We start from the raw sequence: 16,205 nt of genomic DNA, 5'->3' as shown, positions 1-16,205 counted from the left end.
GAGGAGACTTCGCAGGTCGTGGCAAAGGACCCGCTGCCCGACCATGAAGAGTTCGCTCAACGCTCTGGCTGCGAAGATCTCGTCCGCTGTGGCAAACCACGCGGGCGAGTCGTGGCAACGCGCCATCGAGCGAGCGACAGACGACTGGTCGGGCATTCACCGATTGTGCCGCAGCCTCGCAGGGAAGCCGGCTCCGATCAGGCCCCTACTGGCCGGCGACGGAACCCCCCGTTACCGTGCCGAGGACCGCGCGGAGCTCTTCGCCGACTCCCTGGAGGCTACATTCCAGCCCAACCCAGCCCGCAACGTGCAACACACAGCAGCTATCGAAGAACAGGTCGAACGGTACCTGGAGCAGCCGATCCCCCCCGATGAAGACCCCATCGTGTTCTCCCCTGGCCTGGTGCGGCGTATGGCTCTCCGAGCCCCACTACGCAAGGCACCCGGTCCGGACGGCATCCCCAATGAGGCCCTCCGCCGCCTGCCGCCGCGAGGAATAGCGACGCTGACCCGACTCTTCAACGGGATCCTCCGTACCGGACACTTCCCGGCCAAGTGGAAGCTCGGCAGAGTTATCATGCTGCCCAAACAGGGGAAGAACACGCTGCTGCCGGGGAGCTATCGCCCCATCACGCTCCTGGACACCGTATCGAAGCTCTTCGAGAAGCTGCTGCTGTTGCACCTGCGCCCACACCTCCAGCCACGCGGCGAACAGTTCGGCTTTAGGGCCGAACACTCCACGACCCAGCAAGTCGCGAGGGTACTGCACGACCTGGCCGCCGCGCGTAACAAGCGCGAGCGGGCCGCTGCAGTATTCCTCGACATGGAGAAGGCGTTCGACCGCGTCTGGCACGCCGGCCTGCTCAGCAAGCTGGCCACATCTACTACTCCTCGTCGACTAGTTAAGATCGTGGCCACCTTCCTGCACGGCAGAACCTTCCAAGTGGCAGTGGAAGGCTCTCTGTCGACTGAGCGCGGCATCCAAGCCGGCGTGCCCCAGGGAAGCTGCATCTCACCCGTGTGCTACTGCGTGTACACGGACGACATCCCCGTCGTGGACGGCGCCAAGCTCGCCCTCTACGCGGACGACGCGGCGCTCTACACGACGTCGCTGAACGCCCGGCACGCAGTAGTCAAACTACAGCGCGCCCTAGATGCACTCCCTGATTGGCTGGAGAAGTGGAGGTTGGCCGTCAACGTGGCCAAGACCCAAGCACTCGCCGTGGGGATCATGAAGCCGGAACCTATGACTCTGATGGGTGAGCCAATACGGTGGGCGCCGAGAGTTAAATACCTCGGCGTGACCATCGACCGCTCCCTGTCCATGACGCCCCACGTGCAGCAGGCTGTTGCTCAGGCGCGCGCCGCCCGTCACCTCCTGCGCCCGGTCCTCGACTCGTCGCTGCCGCTCCGTGCGAAGCTCGGCATCTACAAGGCCTACATTCGGACACGGCTTACCTACGCCGCCCCGGCCTGGTACGCGCTCGTGTCCGAATCCAACAAGAAACGCCTCCGTGCGCAGCAGTCCCTCACGCTGCGCACCATAGTCAAGGCCCCGCGCTTCGTACGGAACGCGACCATTTCGAGAGACCTCGGCGTAGAGAGCGTCGACGACTTCGTGCAGCGCCTGAGCACTAATATGTTCGAGCGCGCCAGCAAATCGCAGCACGACCACCTTCGGGCGCTGGCGCCATACCATCGGCGCCCCCCCGACGGATACGGTCTGCCGCGAGACCTGGTCGCCCCGACCGACCCACCTGACGCAGCCACATGAGCCTCCCGCCCGCCCTAGCTAGGGCGGGGCGGTAGAGGCTCCCCCACCGGACTTGACCACGCGCCGCTACCCGCCTGCTGCTCGCCGGGCCAGCCCGGCTTGAGCGCGGCCGCTAGCGGCGCGACTACACTGACTTGACATCGCATCGGGCCCCGCGAGGGGCCCGACTACTCCAACCCCTCGCCCGCAGTCGCGGGCAGCGACATGAAACCGCCGAAACAGGCCTCGGCCTGGATCGCGCGTCCTCACGCCCCCAGTCGGGGACGTAGAGACGGCCCCGTCGTCAATCGGGGCAGTTGCACTCCGATCGCCGTACAGTACGGACCTCTCTGGGAGTTGAATAAACTAAGTTTACAGTACTCGTGAAGTTTTTCTAAGCCCCAAAATGGGTGACCATCGTGAGAACAACAACTGTGACGTCAGCAATGATGACGTCACACTTTTTCAAAACACCACGTAGATTTCTCCTTCGTCAAATAAAACCTATTTTATTTTCCAAGCGTCCAGTCAATGAACAAGCAAAAATAAAACAATTTTGTTCCCGTTTTTGACAGGTAACGTCAATATTAGTATCGTTGACAAAAATACCTTCCAATCTCACCAATACCAATAACCTACCAATTATAAAGAAATAATTAAAATGGCTTCAGTGTATAGATTATTGCCAACCTCTACTGACTTTTACGCGGAATTACAAATAAGATCAGATGATGCGGAACACCATCGCCACGAAAGATTTAAGGCTGTGATGATCTTGATTAAAATAACTCGTGGTTGGCTGATCCGTAGGCACGTGGCATGGTTATCATATAATGCTAGAATCATCCAGTGTGCATTTCGTAGGTTTCTGGCAATGAAGGCCAGACGAGAGGCGCTGAAAAATGCCGTGCGTGAAAAACATAGGAGATATTACGCTCTTGCTGCTACGAGGATACAGGTATATATTTTGTGGTTCAAATATTTGGGTATAATTGTATTAATACAAATACAATAAAAATATCGTCAATTTTGTTACTCCTTTGTAGGCACTCTGGCGTGGGCATCACTCAAGGCGTACAAAGTTCTGCTACCGAACGTATCGTCGCTGGTTGGCTACTGTGACAGAACGAGGAGAAAGACGAGCGGCAGAAGCTGCGGAATTCGGTATCAGAAGTCGTGCAGATGATCTGAGAATTTTAGAGGAAGAGGCACGCACGTGGCTTGCTTTCGTTGTCTTCAAATTACATCATTTACTTAGAACATACGTCTGTGCAGGAGTATATTCAGAGTATGCATCATCAGAATTGTCTGAATTTGAAAAACTACTAAAATCTATTCACTACACAGAATACATGAAGAGATTGAAGCGGAAATATGATGAGTTTGTAAGAAAACACCGACCGGCTTTTTCGAATAAGAGGTTGTTTCCGATAATAGGGGACGGGGCCGAGTATTGGTACTTATCGTTGGCCGAAATGTATGAACTGACTACCCCGCCACCAAAATCGAAACGAGAGGATAACAGGCATCGGGCGCTGCATCACGGACGGATACATAAAGAACCCTTTTTGTGGAGGAGACCCAGGCCAGGCTGGCAAACAGAAGGCCGTGGGCCGTTTACAACAAAGTGTGTGACGAAGTATCCTCCGGCTCCAGCGCCGACACCTATTCGAGCTGGAGGAGATTCAGAAAAGCAAGTCGTGCCAAAAGACCCTAGGTTCCATCTCTATGTCAAACATTATAAACCAGATCCTGCCTTGTTTGATTACATCGACTTTCACATTAACACCTTACTGAGACGAAAGTGTTCCATTGAGAACATCGATAAAGAGCTATGAGATGATATTACAAAATTGGATGAAATATTCATCATTTTTAACATTAACAACACAAGAGTGGTTTGTTTGAAAACACTTGGGTTTTAACATGGTTGCGTATTATTTCTCCCTTTATTTTTTTTTTGCTCGGAAATCCGTAATCAGGCTGCTAAGTTTGGAAGGGTCGTCCGGATGTTGCGAGCCGCGAGCCTTTTGTTGTTACGCTTTTGTTGTTGTGAATTTTACACTTGTAATTTATTTCAGGAAACGCCTTGGTGAGAAAGAAATTACGTTAAACTCTCCAAGGAAAATGTGTTTTGTAAATTAACATTACGCTTGTATAGGTTTTGGTCGGATATTTTTTATTTGCTGTCCTAAATCATGTTTTAATATTCGTGTTCCAACACGAACACGTAAATCAACGGAATTGGTTGAGTTTAGACAACGCTTGCAGGTAGCTGTTCAAAGTTTGGTTGGGGGACGATTGGTATGAATCAATTGGCATGAATATTTTTTATTCAAATATTTACCTTTTTAGAAAATTTGATGTAAAGTCCCCGTCACGAGAAGCTATAAATTTTGTAAACAAGTGTTCAGGAGTTCACAACGTAAAAGTAAAAAGTGATAACGAAACAATAGCAAAATTAACAATAAAAACCAGATCCGCGATATATGCAAAGCAATGAAACAAACTCGTAAGCATTCGAAACTCGAATGACTGTTTATTTCAAAATGGCGTCCCGATAGTTTACAATCCCTGTGACGGACGCGTTCCGGTACCAAGAAACACAAACGATAGCGCTTTGCGTCGTTAAAATATAATTCGAATAAATTAAATAGGTTGTTACTTTCATATAACCCGTCTATATTTCATGTCGATTGAATATGTTCAAGTTATTATTATCTCGCAGTATAAAATGTTTACTTAGTAAAAGATGTTTGTTTACATAATTTATAGCTTCTCGTGACGGTTACTTTAGTTCAGATGAACAAACACATAGATATGCGTTTGTATATAATATTAAAAAATCATGTACGGGTATGCAGAACCTATAGAATTTCACTTACTACAAGTTTTTTAAACTCTCACTACATTTATGATTCTGATTAAACGCAAAATCGCATCATAATAGCTTGAAAATGTCATCGTTATTGTATCTTTATCTTGCAGTCATATCATATTATTTGAAAAAGAAAATAGGTGTGTGCTAGCATATTCATACGCTTCAATTCTGCTTACACAAGGCGGTACGCGATGAATCGAAATCGATGACATTCTCACAATATTTCGCCGTAGAAAAGCTTATTTTATTCTCACATTCAAATACTCCGACGTGCTCATACTGGGAAAAGATGTAGGTAATGTAGTTGTGTTATGTACAATTGTACGCGCTTGTTTGTTCTTCAGTCTATTATGTTGAAGTATCTTTACTGTGCGTCTCAAGCTCATTTGTCTGACAATGCCCGTTTGACTCGGCAAATTTATTAGGGTCAGAATAATGCAGGTTGGTTTCTGAACCAACTCCTTATTGCACAGCCCGACTTAAGGCGGGTACCCATTTGTTAGACGTATAATGGTTGACCCACTTTACTTATGTGCCACGAAGCTGCCAGTATAGGGTGTGATTTGCGTCGCGGTACCACAGACAATTACTCGTACCCTATCATTTATTTAACAATAGATTCTATTGAGAAGGTCCTAAACTCAATATGCTGTGCATTCATTTAGAAATTCAAGGTCGAGTGAGGTAGCGTGTCGTGGTATAGGTTCATTTTGCTTTCAGTTTTGCGAACTTAACGTCAACTGTAACTGTCAGTCGCTCGCTCTGAGGGTGTGTGGGGTATGAATAATGTATGGGGTAAATTTGCAAGTGTTTCAATTTACACCCGCCGACACTCCACGCCGTTGATACGCACCCGAGAAGTTGAAGAGCAAAAAAGAAAACAACGAGTCGCGGCACGCGTTACATGGGGACTAGACGCCTGAGCCGAGCACAACCACTGAACTAGCTATTTTCAAATATGAATGAAGTGCGACACTGATTTACTCTTTGTTTCACACCTTCATTATATGAAGCCTCATTACATAATTTTGTTCATTTTCATCTTTTGTGTTTACATAATTTATTAATGTATTTTCAGTTCACTATTGTAGTATAACCATATTCTGCTAATAGTGAAATTGAGTCATAAATAATACAGCAACGTGTAACTCCATTAGCAGTTAGTCTATATGTCTACCTAACATCTGTAAAATAATTAAACAGTTAGGTACGTAGCCAGGGTAGGCCTTCATTGTATATAAATTAAATTTCCATTATTACGCAGCGAAATAAATTACGTATTTACGAAACTTGTTCGATCGTAATTTTCTTTATTGATTTTGTTCCCGCCGCAAACGAGTATGTCGGGTTTTCAATTTTCTAAGCAACTTTTCAACATTGTTCAGCTTTGTAATCGTTAAATTGGTACATTTAAATAAATTGGCTTTTTGTATGAAAAGCTCAAAGGAGTATTCAATTTATTTTTTATTGGGTTAACAAGGAAACTTGTAATTGACTGAATTGAGAAGTAATTTAATTTAGTGTAAATTAGTTATCTTTACTACCTAGCAACTTACTCTTTGTATAATAGGTAAACACGGTTTTGAGCTAAACTTTGAATGAGGTTTTCTACAAGTATATTACAATGGATGATACCAAACAAATATTATTATTCGTCCATAAATAACGGTATTATATTTAACAGAACAAGCAAACACCAAATAATATAATTTATATTATTATTTAAGACATTTATAGTATCTTTATGTAGACCACGATGTCAACGAATGTCAACAAAATTGTGGGCTGTACCACAAATATAATTATTGGAATTTGTGTTTCTACTGAGAATCCTGGAATCAAAAACCTTGAAAATACAAGACATTGACCCCAATATTTCGTACATTAAATTGTCTGATGGATATCATATTACACAATTAACTTATTTATCCTTTCACAGATACATTATGTATAACAAAATCATACTCAATTGTATTTACACAAACATATTTAGCTTTCTACAATCAGTCAGCAAGTTTGCTGCCGTACAAAGAGACTGATAACCGTCATGCTATTACTTAATAAATTAATCAGTTACTAGTATTACAAAAATTTGTAAAGTAAAGAAGTTGTAATAAAAGAAAATACATTACATTCAACTCAACAGTGTTTAGTTACGCACGTAATTGCGAACCTTTTTCGTGGAGGACAAAGGCGGTTCCAGGACTGCATTCTTGCGATTCTTAGACGGTACCGCAAGCAATTCCCGGGTGAACTTGCGAATCGATATCGGCGAGTTGAGTAGGTCCGTGATCTGTATGAAAAATGCGGAAGAAACTGTGGTACGCAGTAATTAGTGGCGCACGGCACGCGGGGGCGCGCAAGGGCGGCGTTGTACGGACACCACGTAATCCTTTATCAAATAGGGATCTGTTTTATTGAATAATATCTTCGTTATATTTGTAGTTCTATTACAACTTATTGTATAATGTAAGATTTGGTTAGTGTTAGAATGATTTTTTCAGGTAATTCGGTTTAATTTCCTTACATTAACACTAATTTTATGCACATACGAATACCAGAATGTGTATATATGAACTCTTTAGTTTTCACGATGTCTTCATCATAGATAGATTTTAAATACTTCTTAGATTCTTCTTATATGATATTTGAACACATTATATTCTCTTACGCAAGATCCGCAACTATTTAACTATTAAAACTATCCAAATACCGCCGTCCAGCAGGTGCTATCGTCATCGTCATCATCATGCTAGATCAGTGTCCAAAACATATTTATAAAAAATACGGTTAACAAAAATAACAGCTCTCTTATCCCAACTTCATACACAACATGGCCACCCCACTAGACGTGAATCGTACACGCCTTTCATGTCCGTAGGTGTTGCAATAATGTTGAATGAAAGAAAATTGCTAACCTCGTTACAGTGCGCCGGGGCGTAGAGCCCTGTCAGACGTGTGGTTACCGACAGACTGTTTTGTGTAAACTGTTTTTATGCTAAATAATAAGGCTCGAGCGCCCTCAAAGTACGCTATTCACAGCAGGTCTATAGTTACTTTCATAATTTTAAATTCTACTAGAGCTCTTGTGGTTTACGCTTCTATACATCGAAATGAAGATAGAAAAGTCATAAAATATTTATCCAATTGTTGTTTTTGATTCACGTTAGCATTAACTAACCACATTTTCCAGTCTATATAAAGTTAGCAGACAAATCAAACAAGAACGATCGGATAACAGCACTTCAAATAACCATCAAGCTTTTAATTGAAAAATACCTGTAACAGAATACGAAATAACGATTTCGATGAATGCTTCACACTAAAAGCTCGATACTAAACGCGAGGGTTTTCAATTTAGTGAAAATTTTAGTTCAGTGTCAGTGTTTTATCGGAGGCCATGAGCGTAGTGTTACAAGCGTAATTTTGCTTGCTGCATCGCCCGCTCCGCTTATGAAGTCGCTTAAGCGGCCCCAGCGCTCGCCCAGCCCAAAGTACTATCGAATTTTCCGGTCACTTCACAAAGCAGTGTATTGCTTTTCGGCACTTTTTCAAGGGTTGCTTTATTGTGAAACAGGTAATACGGCTTAAAATGCGCTGTTAACCGGCTTACATTGAACGTGTTATTGTTTATTGCATTGATTGAAAATTCACTCAAAATATTGCGTTATGGATGAACATTTCTGAAAAGCGTAAACAAATAGTTATTATTCAACTGAAAATGTATTTTGCTGTAATATTTTCAATTCAATAAGTTTGTAACTTGGTTTTTTATTCTCTGAATTAGAAGTTAATATTTTACGATACATTTAAATTGAATTGAAATATAGGTTTGAATTACTACTAATACAATTCGTATCGATGGATCCCTATAATATTAACAAGGTTGTTACTCCACCTAGTACGACAGAGACATTACGAAACTAATACCAGTTTCAGACAATGTGGCATCATAAAAGGAAAGTTGATAATTAGTTTGAGTGCATAAAGGTACTAGCTAGAAACGAGCCACTTAAAGTTTGGGTGCATAATAAATTAAAATTGAGTCAATGGGAGCTTATAATGCTTTTTGATAAAAGGAGTTTATATGACCATCAGGTAATCAGTTCATACATGGAGTTAACAATAATAAGAATAAACATCGAGGTCCGTAGAGAGATAATTTTCGCAGTACCTAAAACAATTTTCGGATAAACATAAAATATTGACTCTTTTTGCTTTTAAAGCGGACTGCCTAGCGGGTTACGCAGGTTAAGCAAGAGTAAGAATTGGGTGGTTTTTAATCAGTAAGAGTCTGACACTCCTTCTCGTAGAAGTCATTAGAGAAATTCCGAAATTCAAAAAAAAAAAGATTGAAATAAAATCTAATGAAACCAGTACAACAAAAACAAACAATAAGTAAATCACATCAAACGCACTAATCATATTTGTACACATCACTGCAAGTAACTAGCGCATACATACATTCACATCAAACAGTCGAATGCAGTAAAAAGCGATCCTTTAGTACTTGAAAAGCGCGAACGGTCCTTACTGACACGTAGCTACGTGTGAAACGCACAAACAAACATGTTACTAGTGGTATGTTGAGGTGCGAGTGGCTGGCTCGCTTGAAAGGAGGTTTTGTAAAGGCGCGTTAGGGCATCTTCACATTGCTTGTGTTGTGCACTAGATCTAGGTTTTATTATTGTTGTGATTTATGATGATTTATTGGCAGTGGCAAGATGTTTGCTACTATAGAATAAGATATCTGATCAGTTTTTTTTTTGTTATAATTTTTAGTTAGTATTAGTGAGTTTGTGTCTATTTTTGTTACTCAATCTAGTCAAAATGGCTGAAGGGAGTAAAAATGGAACAAGTGGGTTATGGTCTGGAATAGCCCATAGGCTACTATTTATTCCATGGGAACGCGGCCGCTGACAGAAGCTTTTTTTTTCTTTTGAGACGGGAAAATCATCTAATCTCTTCTCCCTCCTTGAGCAAGGCGATAGGGAATGTCAAATTCTTACTAACTAAAAACCACCCGTTTCTACTCCTGCTTTTCAAGCCGGAGCCCCAGTAGTCTGCAACTCTGGCTTGTTGACAGAAACTAGTCTCTTATAAGAAATAGAAGAAGGTTTATCTCATTGATGCATTATCACTGAAAAAGGTTTTTTTAAAACGTTTTTTGGTCATTTTGGTATCCTTACCTTAAAATCAAACATCATTCACATGCCCATTTGCATATAGTTCTACATTCTCGTTTGGCTACGAGTAATACCAAATCAATAGCTAATCTCACTTAACGTATTTGTAAATACGTCGACGGCTAATCTAATAAATGGCGCTGTAATCAGCTTCAAGGAAATTAATCCAATATTATTGTTGGTATTTTTGATTTGTAATTAACAGTAATGGACTGTAATTGGAGTTAGCTTGTGTTTCAACAATATTACATTGTTAATTGAGCCTATATTTATTCATTAGCCAAGTTTAGTTCTGATAAATTGGCGTTAATTTAAATGTTGACTGTTTCTTCGGTAGTGGTTTGTTCATGTTCCTAGTCTGTTTGTACGAGTAATGTCGGGTTTTAATATAACTGTAGATATTTTTGAATGAGATGTTTAGCTATATTATGTCTTTTTATTTTAAGGGGGAAAATCATCCGATGACTTCTCTCGCCTTGGGCGAGGCGAGAGGGAGTGACAGACTCTTACTGAAAACTAAACTAAAAACCACCTCGTTCCTACTCCTGTTTTTGAGCCCGAGCCCCGGTGAACCCGCTATCTGTAGTCCGCTGCTCCAGTCTCCATTTTGTTCCAATTTATTGGGTTTATGATTAATAAAAAAGGTTATATTCCTGCCTACAATTTCGCGGAACAACAGCATGGATGTTATGTTATTAAATGTAAACAAATCAAAAGCGCAAATATGCAAAATCGGAACATACTGCAGGCTATTCAAATATTTGTACCGGTGTTAGAATGAAAATCAGAGTGTAGGCAGTAGCCCATTGTATTGCAACATTTATTTTACATCAATATTCAATTAAATATTCGAATTGACTAGCTGTTGTTTACCAACAAAAATATAAACTAGTATTTGCTCGCTGGGAAAACTGTAAAGTACTGACATTTCGTTTTCCTATTGATGTACTTTTCAGAGACTATCTATTTTTGTATCTAATTCACTAAAGAGCATGCGATTCAATAAATTTTTAAATGATTGCACTAGACACTGTTATTTTTTATGTTTGTACACAAAAATCAAATTGAATTGCTTATGCATGTTCTATCGGTGTACCATAGGATAGTAAAGAGACCGCTATAGTAGGTGCAATATCAATTTACAAAACTAAAACTATTTACAGTGTCATGAACCATACAATAAAGACACAGTCAACCTGCGCTTTAAACGATATTCACACTTATTTACTTCATAAAAATCCTACTTATTTCTTAGATAATAAACAGTAGGTTACAAAGATACTATTCGCTTCTAAGATGTAACGTCTGACGTCGCCTTAATGTGTGCGAACGAAGCGAACGTTATAGTCGTGTGAGAAATAAATGCATTGCGATTATGTGCCCTCGTCAACTGAAGACTAGTTTTATAGATGTCGGTCCTTTAGTAAGATTATATGTAATTTGTTCACCGTACACACGGATAGATAGTTTGTCGAATAGAGACTTTGTGGGTGGTAAAGAAACAGGTTAAAGGTAGCTGTTGTTGTTTTCAATTTAGTCAGAGTCGGTACTTTAATTAATGTCACACACTCAGTAGTTTTGACGTTTCAATTTAATTGCTGTGCAATAAATGCTTTGACTTTGACTTCTATCTTTCAGTTAATCTTCCAAGTACTGGTTGCAATAATTATATAAAAATCTCAATAATATGTCCTTAAAGGTCAATAACGAACTGGTAACATGAAGTGTTTGCGATAGTGTCGTTGATGGAGTGACGATTGCTTACCATCAGGTGATTTCGTAGCTATAAAAAGACTATGATTAGCCCGGCAATGAAATCTGCAACCATATAAATTCGTAGCAATTTTATTGGAGTTTCATTCTCTCTGCTATGGGAGACAGGTGTGAGGTCATGTATGTATTAATTCGATAATCATCTTCAAAACAACTACATAAACTAATGAACCGTCATAAAGAACAATCGAAGCTCAATTTACTAACGATTCACGATAGGACATGTTTAACATCCCTCAGTTGCTATAGCTAAGCGTGTATCGTTCAAGTTGGAACCACAATGCAATTATACGAAGGTGTACCGTTTGTCTGACGCTGTCAGCTGGGCCTACGACTGACCTCAATCCAGCGTAACCTGTTCAACGTCCCATGTACTTCGAAACAGACGAACCACGAATTTAGAAACAGCCTGTGAATACAGGTGTGTACACTGTATTGGTAACATACATGTACTGGCTGTTTATGTTGTTTATTTTGTTTTTGTTATTAGAATGATAGTTGAAGGTAAATTATGTATCTTACTGACGCACTCGGAGACATTTAATGAATACTTAAACTATTCCTTAGTAACGATTTTCTATCGAAAACAATTGCTAAGGACTGGATTAAGTAACCATTAAATGACTGAGTACTGCGGTCAAATACACAATGTGATAAAATTGGGCTCGTATGTATATGTAGGAATAAGCGAGATTCGCTTATCTCTAACTTTCACAGGAATCGAACTCGCGTCAAACGTAAGATGAAGCTACAAGCTATGCGATCTAGCTGGATTTGTTCTGGACCGCTATATACCTATAAATGATACGTGTATTTGAAATAAATCCAAATCGCATTTTATTGTTCCTAGGTTTACATTGGTTCACTAGGAATGCTTATCATTATTACTATAACTATGATTCAGAATTAAAGGTCGTGCCTAGAATATAAAAATCGTTTGTCATATTGTGTGTAGGACATCAATTTATTTACTCTTATCGATTTATAATATCCAATTTTTAGTATACATTTAAATTGAAATCGATAAGTGATAGTCTGTACCGTTCGACCTTGAAATGTCTGATACATATTATGTCAAGGATTTCCATCCAATTTATCATAGTACAAGGTATCTTATTAAAATAGTATTATGATACATTATTAGTATATAGGTATGTAGTTTTTTGAAAATTATATTTCATAAAGTATGGTATTATAAATTGTATCAAGTACTTAATGTAATTTCAACACATTATTAAAATAATATTCTATGGTCTTGTTAATGGAACGCACGTTATTTCTTACATTTGTAATAGTTATGTTCTACGCGTTGCGCTACGAAGTTCATCACGTAGCCGTGCTACGCACAGTTGGCTACGAAATCTTGTAGCCGCGTAGCATAAAAACTTTATTTACATTAAACGCAATATATCTCTCTTTAATCTCTTACTTATCGCTTAGAAAACATTTAAATAGGTCAAGGTCCTTTAAAACCCTGGATTATTTTAAAGTAAATATTCAACTGCCTGAACTAGGGTAATTAGGATCATTTCAATTTCCACCCAGTCTCCTAATTTTGTACTGAATGAATTTGAAAGGCGTTTTTATTAGCAGTGGGCTTATACCTGTACTAATTAGTTTGGAAATTTAACGCCCGAGTTAATTAGTTTGGGTACGGTCTGAGAATGGAAGCATAACTTGAGGTATATGTCGTATCTTAATCAACTTGGCTATTTTGCTGCGGATTAGAATTTAAATTAAGAATTATGTGCTATTGTGTGCGAAAAAATGGCTGTATTTCTTTTTTATTTTAATCTTGAAAAGGCAACTGACTGAAGTGGACAGATTTAATCATGGTCAGCGATTGTCCAATATTTGAGAGTGTGTCAGTTGAAATAAATGAAACTTTGTCTGAACATCAAATTAAAATTCAAGAATTTTCATTACTTTATTTCGTAGACTAGTAAGATAAAATTAAAATAAAAAATAATTATTTATTTATTAATCAGGTATAAAAACTTAATGTTATGTCTGTTTACCGCCGTACTCAGAGTCATTTAATAGTTAATTAACCTAGTCCCTAGCAATTGTTTTCGGAGCAAAATCGTTACTAAGGAATGGTTTAAGTAATTATTAAATGACTCTGAGTACGACACTTATTCTTTTAGAAAATAGAGACGATACGACATGACGTCACTAAATAGTTAATGGAGATTTTAAACTGCTACCTCATTTTAATTAAAAGTAATGCTGTTGTCATTAAAATAATTTTCATAATAAAAATAAATGCGGCCTAGTTATACAGTAGAGGCAGTTATTTGTTATTACCAGTTTCATAGTAATTATACGTGAAGTAAGCTTATAATATGAAAGACCATGTTGCATGTATGAAGTTTATGACCATTTATTAAGGTATTACTTTGTTTATAGTACGTGGTAAAACCCATATTTAATAACTACACGCGTATATTTTTCTAAAAGGGGTAGGCAAAGGGGCAGGTTTTTAAAATTGGACTAGTTGTAATATACATATAACAGCTTTTACTTAAAAATATACAATCATACTTACGACACATACACCCAAATAACATTATTTAATTTTTTTGTCTGTACATTTGTTTCGGCTAATCTTTTATAGGCAGGAAGCTAATGTACTAAGGAATAACTTGGTCTACTTTTATTCTAGAAAAAGTATTATTAATAAAACCCACGTAGTATACTCCCAACAACTCAGAATAACAAAATTATTAACCCAAACGAAAAAAAAACGACAATCAATTTTTAACCCTATACCTAAGACATAATAATTACAATCCTTAATACATCGAGTTATGACATTAACGTCACGGCTGACGTCTTATTAATACCGCGTCTCATCCGCCGCCTGTTATTAATGATGGTCGTAATTATCTAACTAAGACGAGAGTTCTCATTACACGAGAGGAATACGATTCTGAATACGTGTTTAAACATGATTTATCATCATTAAAAGTTCGACGTGTTAACGTTTGGATGAGTCTGTTGGGAGCAAGCGCTCGGTCTTTGTCTAGTTACTGATTTCCATTGGAATTATGACTTATTGTACTATTTTGTTTAGGTTTCTAGAGAGAACATGCTATTCTTGGATACTCCATTCCAAAATGAAGGATTTTCCTGTTACAATGATGTATAATATATTTAGTTTATCAATCTTAATCAGGCATACTTCGTAGAAGTTTATCAAATTACTAATTATTGTTGCGGGTGTCCATGGGCGGCGCTGATCGCTTACCATCAGGTGACTCGTTTGGTCGTTTGCCTCCTATTCCATAAAAAAACTAGCGTCATCAAAAATGGTATTCTCTAGTCATACTAGATTTGTATAATTATATAGAGTATACCATCATCAATAGTAGTATGTCTAGAGTATACTATTTATGATGGGGATGATATTTCTTAATTGTACTAATCCACGATTTTTCGACCAAGGTTATGTTTAGTGGAACATTATCCAAAGGATTTGGGATGCCATTTCCAAACTAACCTTTGGTAAACTATTTGTACGAGTACATGTTAATTTTCAGTTAATCACAGTGCTGTATCATTGTCTTCTATTACATCTTTACTAATTTAAATCAAACGGATTTTAAATCTTTTATTATGGTCCATCCACTAAGTCATGTATTTCAATAACCAATTCATCATTGGATACTTGAATAAAATTAGCATATAAAATTAGATACGCATTATAAAGTCAATACATAATCTATATATTATATTGAGGCTGGTATTCAAATCAGGCTAACTGGAGCACGTATCTATAATGTATGGGTGTCATATCTATTCATATTGCAAAGCTCATATCTGTCCATAGTGGTGCTTTAGTCTTTGTTTATATAATCTATGAACTAAATTCCGATTTGAATTAGTATTTGGACTAAGGCTACGGTTGTATTACAGGATCTAGTTTACGGTAAGATCACATAATAGTGATTGTTATTTCTCTAGAGAATAAGCTGGAATATATTGACATCTACATTATTTGTACAGCGTATTTGAAAAGGTCTCATGTTAAATTGCTTGCAGTTAGAAAAACAGCGGTTGTCCTTTTATTAAGAAAATACGAAGATTTCTAAATTAATTATTTTTCGATGATATCATTCCATGATTTCCAGTAGGGTTCTCCTGAATGGCATTCTTGGCGCATAATTTGGAACCAAACCGTCCGAACTTGATCACACATCGTAACGTGGACATGAAGTCCTCATAACGTCGCCCGGTCGCGCCTAAATCGTCCCACAAACTCTTATCACCCAGTAGCCGCCACTCAAACACATAAAATATTCCGCGTCCCACATTCTTCTTGCTCATAAATTCATCTTCCATGATGTCACGAGTGAGACAAACACGCCATAACTCAAACATACGGGCCGGCTATAAACAAGCCAGGGAAGATACGGTGTGACGTCACGGACGCCTCTGAATGCAGCCAAGTGACGCAAAACACACGGGCCGTGACCGGCATGTGACGTCATTTGTCAACGTCACTCACAAATAACGGTTGTTGTAAATCAGACACGGTGTGTAACCAAAAATAACGCTGTGCACGATATTCGTTTCAAAATAAAGTTCCAACTAACTACCAATGTTTGCC

General features: G+C 39.3%; 2 protein-coding genes across 2 annotated transcripts in view; both read left to right on the top strand.

Annotated features, from left to right (window-relative positions):
• The window catches only part of LOC118267494 (semaphorin-2A), a 317,052-nt gene that overhangs the window by 75,930 nt on the left and 224,917 nt on the right, over nt 1-16,205 (top strand). The gene's annotated exons all lie outside the window — the stretch shown is intronic.
• On the top strand, nt 2,332-6,069 carry LOC118267495 (uncharacterized). The gene is made up of 2 exons (XM_035581523.2): nt 2,332-2,711; nt 2,800-6,069. Exons 1-2 carry the CDS (start codon nt 2,415-2,417, stop codon nt 3,589-3,591), a joined length of 1,089 nt encoding a protein of 362 aa, XP_035437416.2. The 5' UTR covers nt 2,332-2,414; the 3' UTR covers nt 3,592-6,069.

Source organism: Spodoptera frugiperda, chromosome 6 (genome assembly GCF_023101765.2).
Source record: "Spodoptera frugiperda isolate SF20-4 chromosome 6, AGI-APGP_CSIRO_Sfru_2.0, whole genome shotgun sequence".
Taxonomy (NCBI): Eukaryota; Metazoa; Arthropoda; class Insecta; order Lepidoptera; family Noctuidae; genus Spodoptera; species Spodoptera frugiperda.
The sequence above is the reverse complement of the archived record's forward strand: the minus strand, read 5'-3'. Positions and strand labels throughout refer to the sequence as shown.